The 8,604-nt window shown below is 54.1% G+C and overlaps 1 protein-coding gene across 1 annotated transcript in view; it reads left to right on the top strand.

Annotated features, from left to right (window-relative positions):
• The first annotated feature begins 2,244 nt into the window (after positions 1–2,244).
• ARRDC1 (arrestin domain containing 1) overlaps positions 2,245–8,604 on the top strand; it is a 31,778-nt gene continuing 25,418 nt past the window's right edge. Inside the window, exon 1 of the mRNA XM_056505276.1 lies at positions 2,245–2,433. Coding sequence (XP_056361251.1) covers positions 2,316–2,433 — 118 coding nt within the window. The 5' untranslated portion in view covers positions 2,245–2,315. The remainder of the gene's footprint in view (positions 2,434–8,604) is intronic.

Below are 8,604 nucleotides of genomic sequence, written 5' to 3'. Positions count from 1 at the left end.
TGTCAGTTTAAAACCACTGCCCTTTGTCTTGACACTATCTACCCATATAAAAAGACCCTTTTCTTCAATTTTTAAAGCCTCCTTAAGATACTGGAAGGCTGTAATGGGCTCTCCTTGAAGTCTTCTCTTCTCCATGCTCCAATTATATCCATCCACATTTTCCAGGCTGCTCTACACACTGTAGCTGTGATCCAGGGGATGGATCAGTGCTGTGGCATCGCTGCTGGCTGTGACATGACAAGGGACTCTGTGTATCTTAGAACAAATCCTTGCAGTACTGTAGCTGTGCCTGGGTGCTTTTGTTCAGCTCCTGGTGCAGGAATCCTTTTAACTCACGTCATGACCTTGGGCGAGCAACTTTGCTGTGCTTAAAATTAACTTCTCTGCAAACAAGGCACATAAATCTCCGTGTCAGGAGAACCTGCGTCATGGCATTAGGGGCTTGGGTTTGGTGAAGGGTTTTTCCACCCTGAGTTGTCACATGTGTGGTGTCCCTCTGGGGCAAGGGTGCCAGTGCTGCCCCAGAGATGCGGTGGCCCCAGTTGTGCCTCAAACCATGAGCCTTTGGCCACTTTCCATGGGGGAAAAGGGTTCAGTAAAATCTGCTGTAGCTCAGGGTGTTTTCTCCCCCCCGCTCCCTCTCTCCTAATTTGTTTGGTTTTGCTGGCAGCGCTAAATAGGGGCTGCAGAGACGGATGAAAGAGGCTGCAGGCTCGTCTTACAAAATAAAAAGGCTGGAGCAAATTGGCGTGCCTAGCCTGGGAAAACAAAAGCTAAGGGCAGCACAAGGAGAGCGGTGTGCGGACAGATCCCAGGGTACGCCCTGCGGGAGCAGAGGAGCTGCAGAAAGCCTTGGCACAAGGCTGCTGAGTGTCTGTAGCCTGTGACTACACGCAGCCTGGAAACAAGAGGTAGCTCTTAAGCACCGGAGGAGGGAGAGCCTGGAAAGGCTTCCCAGCAGGAGCCCTGTGCACGGAGCACACGAACTCCTTTGGTGCCCTGTGAGGGTTTCAGGTTGCCACAGCCACCACGAGGGTCTCACAGCCCTACATGCCCAGGCTGGTGTCACTGTGAGGCCGTGGGAGGACGTCTGTCTGTCCAGCCAGGTCTGGGCTGGGTGTGTTCTGCAGATAAACAGCTCCTTTTACACTTATTCATTCTGCCTGTGTACACAGCCAGCTCTCCAGTGGCCGGGAGGTGCCTTTTCCCGGCGCTGCCTTTGGTGTGGGTTTTACAGATGGTTTTTATTCAGCCAGGCAGAGATGAGGGGGAACATGGCAGATGTATGAAGTGTGCTGGTCATCCCTGGCTTCCTGGGGCACCCTGACCTTCACCCTCTGATCCACAGAGAGCGTGGGGTCATCACTGACTCCTCAGCCCCAGTCCCAGGTGGCTGTCGGGTCCCTTGTATTTGCCTCTTACTGGACACTTAAAGCAACTGGGGTTATAAAAACAGGGGCAGGGAGAGGTGACAGCTGGGCCTGGAGAATTACAGGGAGGAAATGAGATTAGACAGAGCAAGGATCACCAGGAGGCGAGATGGCCCCACGCTGGGCAGTCAGCTCCTTCCCTCACAGCCTGACCCCACAAGTGATTCCTTCCCTCACATCCTCACTCCACAACCTGCTCTTTCCTTCACAGCAGTCAGGGATCCATCAGCTTCCCCCTCCCTCACAGCCTGATCCCACAAGCAATCCCTTCCCTCTCAGCACAGCCCAGCCCCTGGAGCTGCCCTTTCCTTCAGAGCCCAGCCCCACAAACAGCTTTCCTTCCCTTACAGTAGTCAGGGATACATCAGCTTCCCCTTACTTCATAACCTGACCCTATAGCAATGAGGGATCCATCAGCACCCCTTCCCTCACAGCCTCACTCCACAACCTGCTCCTTTCCTCACAGCAGTCAGGGATCCATCAGCACCCCTTCCCTCACAGCTTGGCCCCACAACCTGCTCCTTCCCTCACAGCAGTCAGGGATCCATCAGCTTCTCCCTCCCTCACACTCAGCCCCACAACCTGCTCCTTCCTTCACAGCAGTCAGGGATCCATCAGCACCCCTTCCCTCACAGCCTGACCCCACAACCTGCTCCTTCCCCTCAGCCTGGCCGCACAACTGGCCGCTTCCCTCGCCCCTCACGGCTCCTCCGTGAGGAGGATCCCCCCGCCCGCCGCCGCTGCCCTCAGGCCCGCCCCGCTCCCTCAGCGCGGCCGGGGCGGGGCGGGGCGGGCGCGGGGCGGTCCCGCCCGCCGGGGCAGGCACAGCGCGGGCCGGCCGCAGGTACGAGCGGAGCGGCGGAGAGCGGCCGGGCCGGCGCGGCCATGGGGAAGGTGCAGCTCTTCGAGATCCGCCTGGGCGACAGCCGCGTCGTCTACAGCCCCGGCGAGCCGCTGGCCGGCACCGTCACCGTGCGGCTTTCGGGCTCGCTGCAGTACCGAGGTGAGCCCGCGGCCTGCCGTGCCCTGCCGTGCCCGCGGGGCCGCACGGCGGGGCCGATATCCCGGGGAGGGGCTCACGGGCTGCCCTGGCCCGCGGGGCGCCGTGGGCACGGTGCGGGGAGCGGCCGGGCTCCCTTCCCCGGCTCCGGGGCTGCCCCATCGCCCATGCGGCGGCCGGGAGGGGCCGATGGCAGCAACCTGCTGGATTATTTCCTCCTCCTCTTACTTTTTGCTCCCATCCCATAAATCAGCAGACATCCTCCCAACCCCCTTCCCTAAACAGCAGCCTCCGGAGCTGGCGGGGGCCCAGGGTGGCAGCGGGAGGTGGTGGAGGAGCTCGCCCGCCCCGTTCTGCTTTGCCGGAGTCCTGCGGCTTCCCAGGGCTGCCGGCGTCGCCCTGGGTCGGACGGAGCCCCGATGTGTTACGGGTGGGCGATGCCGTGTCCCGGTGGGCAGCAGCCCTGCCTCGACAGGAGGGAGGAGATGGGCGATGCTGTGTCCTGGCAGGAGTGGTGCCCACCCACCGTCCGCAGCGAGCAGCCGTGCTGTAGCATCTCGAGTGAACTCGGGCGTTCGAGTTGTAGCTCTGGTAGTGTGGGAGATGTCCGGGCTGCGTACGAGGTGCTGTGTGTGCCAGGGCAGAGAGTGCCCGCTGGGCAGCACTGGTCTGGAGCAGGAGGTGTTGGCTGTGGTGTGGTTGTTGCTCCACGCGATGCTCAGACCATGCCCGTGGCTGGTGCAGTCACTCGGCACAGGGATGGGGCTGGACTGCAGGGAAACGAGCTGCTGGGCTCGGATCATCCAAACTGGGAGCTTCCTCCCCCGCCTTAGAGAAGTCATTCGCATTTGCAAGTCAGCTTTGTGCTCGGTGCTGTGGAAATGTGAACCGATTTGCTGTTTTCCCTGAGGTCTTGCTTGTTTCTCGTGTGTGCATGCTGCTTCCTTTGTAACAAATTATTGGAGGGGGAAAAAAAGACCAAGTAATATAAAATGTGAAGTCTCTGTTCGAGAGCTGTCAGCCTGGATGATGGTGCCTGTGCCTTGCTTTTGCGAGCACCTCTCTCATTTGCCTGCAATAGCTTTTGGAAGCTTCTTGTGGAAAAAAGTATCTAGGACAAGTGTAAACTTGTAGCCCGTTTAACTCCTGTCAGAGCAAAACAGTTCCAGCGTTTATCTCCTTGGAGAGTACTCCCAGATGCACTTCTTCCAGTTAAGATGTTCTCTATGAAGTCTGGCTGACTTCCCTCCTCGGCCCATCCCGTTGACTTCCATCCATTCCTGAAGGTGCTTCTTGGGAGGGACAGGAGTTTGGCCTTGGAGGGTTTGGTGTGCTGGCCCCTTGTGCTGCCAGCTGGCCAAAGCTACACCTTGCTGCTGCCTCTACAGCTGTCATTTGGAAAGGACCTGCCATGTTCTGCTCTACACCAGCTCTCCTTTGCTTCCTGGTGTTGTTGTAGGGGAGGAGGAAGGCCTCTTTGTTTTGTCTCTTTTTTCTACTTCCTTGTTGCTTTGATTCTGAGAAGCATCAGGCTATGGTGTTAAATACAGGTCCTGGACTCAGGAGGGGTTTTGCTGTGGGATTTGTGGTGTTTAGGGGTAGTGCAGGGATTTTTGGAAAGAGCTGGGTCAGCTGAGCATTAGGAAAGCTGGCAGAAGCATTGGGCCAAAATCTGAGGTGGGCTCCATGTGGTTGATGCTTCTGCTGTGCTGAGGTCACCTGAGCAGTAGTTTTTTGGCTGAATTTCCTGTACAGTGGCTTCATGAGCTGGAATAGAAACTTTCCATTTCTGGTGTCAGAACTCACTCAGTTAAGTCACATTTGGATGTGAAACCAGCTTCTACCAAGCATAAGGTGACACTCTGCAGTGTTCTCCCTCCTGCTGTGTATCTTATGATCTCTGGTGCTTAAACCCCTCCACACTTGATCTCTTGGGCACCCTCTCCTTCTTTCTGGATGAAGGAAATGTCTCACTCTCAGAGGAAGAGTCTCATGTAGCTGCTGAAACATCCTTTTGGTGTAACAGCAGGTGACTACTGGGTGAAAGAGACCTTGTGAGCCCTGGTGAGCTCTGTGGGCTCAGCACTGGAGGGATCATGCTCTGGCTTCCTCCTGGGCTGTGGGGAGAGCTGGGTGGCATCAACTCATCTTATGTTGTATATACCCCCCACACACCTTATGTGGCCAACTGTGACTGCTCCCAGGAGAAGACACAAAGTCCTCCCCCCTGGCAGGTCTGGCCCACAGCAGCACGATTTGGTGCTTTCCATTTCCTGAGCAGGTGAGTCCGGAGCGGTGACTCCTCGCTGCTGTGGTGTGTGAGATCACAGCCGGAACCAGCCCGTAGTGACTCCTCACACGGTAACTCCTGCCTCTTGAAAATTACACCTTCTGAAAGGTGACAGTGCAAACAAACAGAGCTCGTTGTGCCTTGCTAAACACAGGAGAAATCTTGGGTCATGGGGCAGCGTGGCTGGGGACACACCTTTTGGGATTATAAATGTTCCCACTTAGGCTGGCGTCAGTGCTGACTGGCAATGAGGGCACCAACTCCAGCTGACCTGGCAGCAGCATCACAGATGCCAACTGCTCCTTGGTGACCTACTGAGGAGCCACACTTCTTCCTGTGCCTGTGCCAGGGTGAAGGACCTGCCCAGAAAACTTCTGAGCCTCAGGGGAGAGCTCTGATGGAAATGGAGAATTCCTAATCATTGTGCATGGTTTGCTGGGTAAATCATCAAACGTGTGTGTACAAAGAATAATTAATCTTACAGGAAGCTTGTGCAGGGACAGCTGGAGATGGAGTTAATTTGTGGGGAAGGAGGAGGGAAGCCACTTCATTCAGAGCGGGGCAGGCAGTCCTGGTTGCCAGCAGGAGCATGTAGGAACAAAGGCTTGTGCTGCCTGGAGATGCTGGAGCACTTTTCTCTCAACTCTGTGGCTTCCAGGGGCCATGTGGGTTATTTTGGTCCCGCCTGCTGTTCAGTGAGGCTGCACTGAACAAGTGTAATGTTAAAATAACAGCCCTCTCTGCCAGGTCACCCAGAGTAAAGAAACAGCAAGTGCTTTCCGGAACAGATTTCAGCACTTTGCTATTCTCCACTCTGTTATTTGGCTGTCCAGGTTTATGCAGGGATGACTTGACTTTAAAATCACTCCCTTGAACTACAAAGCTCCAGACACGAGTACTCGTGTTTGTTCATGCTCTAGAAATACAGATGCATAATTCCCATTTCTGCAGAGCAGAGAGACCATGAATCATAATTTTTTTTCTCTGATCTTAAATGTAGTAAATATTCTCACTTCTCATATAGAGAACAGACAAGGTGAAGGGGGATGAAGAGCAGGGCACTGAAATCCTTGGTCATGTGTCCAAACTAAGAGGTAACTTCTGTTCCCTGGAAAGGCAGTAGGGAGAAGTTTGGATTTGGTGGTTCTGACATGTGTGTAACCTGTGCACTTCCTGAAGGGAAGGGGTGACACCAAAGGACTCTGTTGGCCATGATTCTCCTACCACTTGACCTTTGGTACAGTGGAAAACTGTTTCTGCAGGAAGGCTGTGGCTTGGGAAAGTGCTGGGGAAAAGGTGAATTCAGTCCCTTCCTAGTGGTCTGGCTCTCTCCTGAAGTTTGCCTATAAAGGAGGATTGGAAATCCCTGTGCTGGCAGCATGGGTCACCTGCTCACCACTGGGCAGCAGGGACCCCATGGCTGGTCCCTGCTTTGGGGGGCAGTGTGGGGAGGGAGCGTGGTGCCTTCAGAGCTGAGCAAGGCCTGGGGGTTGGAGGGCAGGAGCAGAACCATCACTGTCCTTGGTGATCCTGGCAATGCCCCATGGGGTCCTGGAGCTGTCTGGTGGGTGGTGGGCAATGGTGGGTTCCAGGCTGAGGCCAGGCTGGCACTGCTGCTCAGGAATGCTCATGATGGCTCTGCAGCATCACTCCCACTGGCTGGATGGCTCCTGCTGCAGGGGAGCTGGATTAACTTTCTTTTCTCATTGTGTGTAGAGAGACAGCAGGGAGCTGTGTGGCCAAGTCTGTCTGAGGCTGGGGAACAAAAGAGGGATTTTTGCTCTCCTGGCTGGCTTGCTGCTAGAGCTCCAACTCCTCTGGAGTCAATAACTAATCACGAGATGGGTTTGTGTCTCGTCGCTGCAGTGAGCCGCTCCCCCCGCCCGCACACCACTTGTGCTCAGCTGAAAAACTGTTTGCTGCTTTCCTTGGCAAGGAGACATGCCACAGCCTCCCATCCCTTGTTTAACAAAATGGGAGGACAAGTGGAGTGGAGTTCTGTCTCTCTGATTTGCTTCCAAGTGTGACAAACGGGGTGTGAGTGCTTATCCCTTCCCTGGAGCAGTGCAGAGCTGTCAGAGATGGAGCTTGTCTTTCAGGGCTGGAGTCAGGTAGGCGGCAGGGAGGCTCCCTGGCTGGGAGGAAGAAGCCTGTGGGTTTCCATCCCTCTGGTCTTGAGGCTGCTCCCTATCCCTGGCTTGGGAGAGGAGGAACAGCCAGGGAGGTGCATGGATGGGCGTGCTGCACTCCAAGCATGTTGCAGAATACTTTGTGCTGTAAGTCATCCCCAGGGAAGAAGGAAGTGTGTAGAAGACACAGAGTTGTCACTTGACTTGGTGAAGTCTTACTAGAGGCTCTCTTGGCCAGTAAGAGGAGGAAGGACATGTGGATCATACTTTGCTGTCCAGAGAGGGGATGCTCAGGCCCTTCCAAGAGAAGAAGGGAGTGGTATGGTTGGATTGTGCTGCAGGGCTGCTGCACACCTGACCTGTGCCAAACACAGAGAAAGGTGCTCTGCCAGACATTGGGGAAGGTGTTTTCCTCCTGCTGCTCAGGGCAGCTACTCCTGAAATAGCCTGGCAAACATGTCAGGGGCTGGGCTTTGGTGCCTCTTTTTTTGAGGGATGATTGCTGAGATATCCAACTTGCAGCCTTTAGGCTACTGCTGTGACCTCTGGAGTCTGGCAACAGGAATTGCTGTGGAAGTTAATTGCCTTTTGTGCTGTTCTTAAAATCTGTCACTCTTCAAATCTCTCATGGAGAAATGCAAAGTGCCTAGGAGAGGAGAAAATGAGCAAAGGACCAGACTGTTGCCAGTCAGCATATTTTTTGCCTTGTGCACGGTTGTGCCTGCATGTGCTCAGAATCCCTGGGCTGTGTTCAGGATCTGAAACTGAGGGGAAATGAATCCATACTGCAAAGGTGTTCAGGTTTCTGTCTGCTTGTGATGGCTTTTAAACAGCAAATCCACATTCCCCACTCTCTCTGATGGCAAATTACAAGTAGGGGTTCACAAGTCAGCTGGGAGTGAGGTGTTTTGCTGTCCCTAAGTTTGTGGGTAGAGGCCTTTTACCACAACGTGTGTGCCTGTGGCTGGGTATTGCTCTGTGCAGAGGGACAGCCAGTGCCATGAGGTCAAATTGCATGACTTGAGTAAATTCTCACAGGTGTATTGGGATCCTGAGATGCTGGATGATGGCAGTGGAGAGGATATGGAGTGTCCTAAGCTAAGTATTGAGCTGCTTTTGACCCCCTTGACAAGATAAGGGTGGCAAGCTAGTGCCAACCTGGAATTATTTAGAGACCTAGTTTAAAAACACTCAGATCTCTGAGCACCTTAATCTTCATTAAAAACCAGAGTTTGTCAGATATCCGTAGCAAAAGCTGTTTCCAAGAAGCATGAATCATTTCTGGATCACTAATGCTCATGACTTCCACTCCTTTGTTCTTGCTGACAGCACTCTGCTCTCTGACAATCCTGGCTCAGGCAGCTCAGACCAGAGGTAACAATGCTGCAGCAATTCACTGTTCATCCCTCCCAGACACACCCTCCTGAATTCCAAGTATTCCCTGCAATAAGAGTGGGATAAAACTGGCTTGGAAGAGAGCTCTAGGGAGAAATGCTCATTGTATGGGTAGAAATTGGAGTCTTCTCGATGGGGAGTTCAGCAGGGGTCTGAATGTCAGGGCCAGAGCTTCAGCTCAGGTCCCAGATGTTCCTTTCTGTCTGCTTGGATCTCTGAGGAGCCCAGCCTGACCATGAGGACTGTCTTACCAACCTGTAGCACTCCCAGCACAGCGAGGATTTGTTATGTATCTGGTGCTCTGGTGATAACAAGAACATAAGTCATCTTTCCAAACTGATGATCTTGCTATAAATAGAG

The sequence above is a fragment of the Oenanthe melanoleuca genome, chromosome 17, assembly GCF_029582105.1.
Source record: "Oenanthe melanoleuca isolate GR-GAL-2019-014 chromosome 17, OMel1.0, whole genome shotgun sequence".
In the NCBI taxonomy this organism is placed as follows: domain Eukaryota; kingdom Metazoa; phylum Chordata; class Aves; order Passeriformes; family Muscicapidae; genus Oenanthe; species Oenanthe melanoleuca.
Note: the sequence above shows the minus strand (reverse complement) of the source record. Positions and strands in the feature narration are given on the sequence as shown.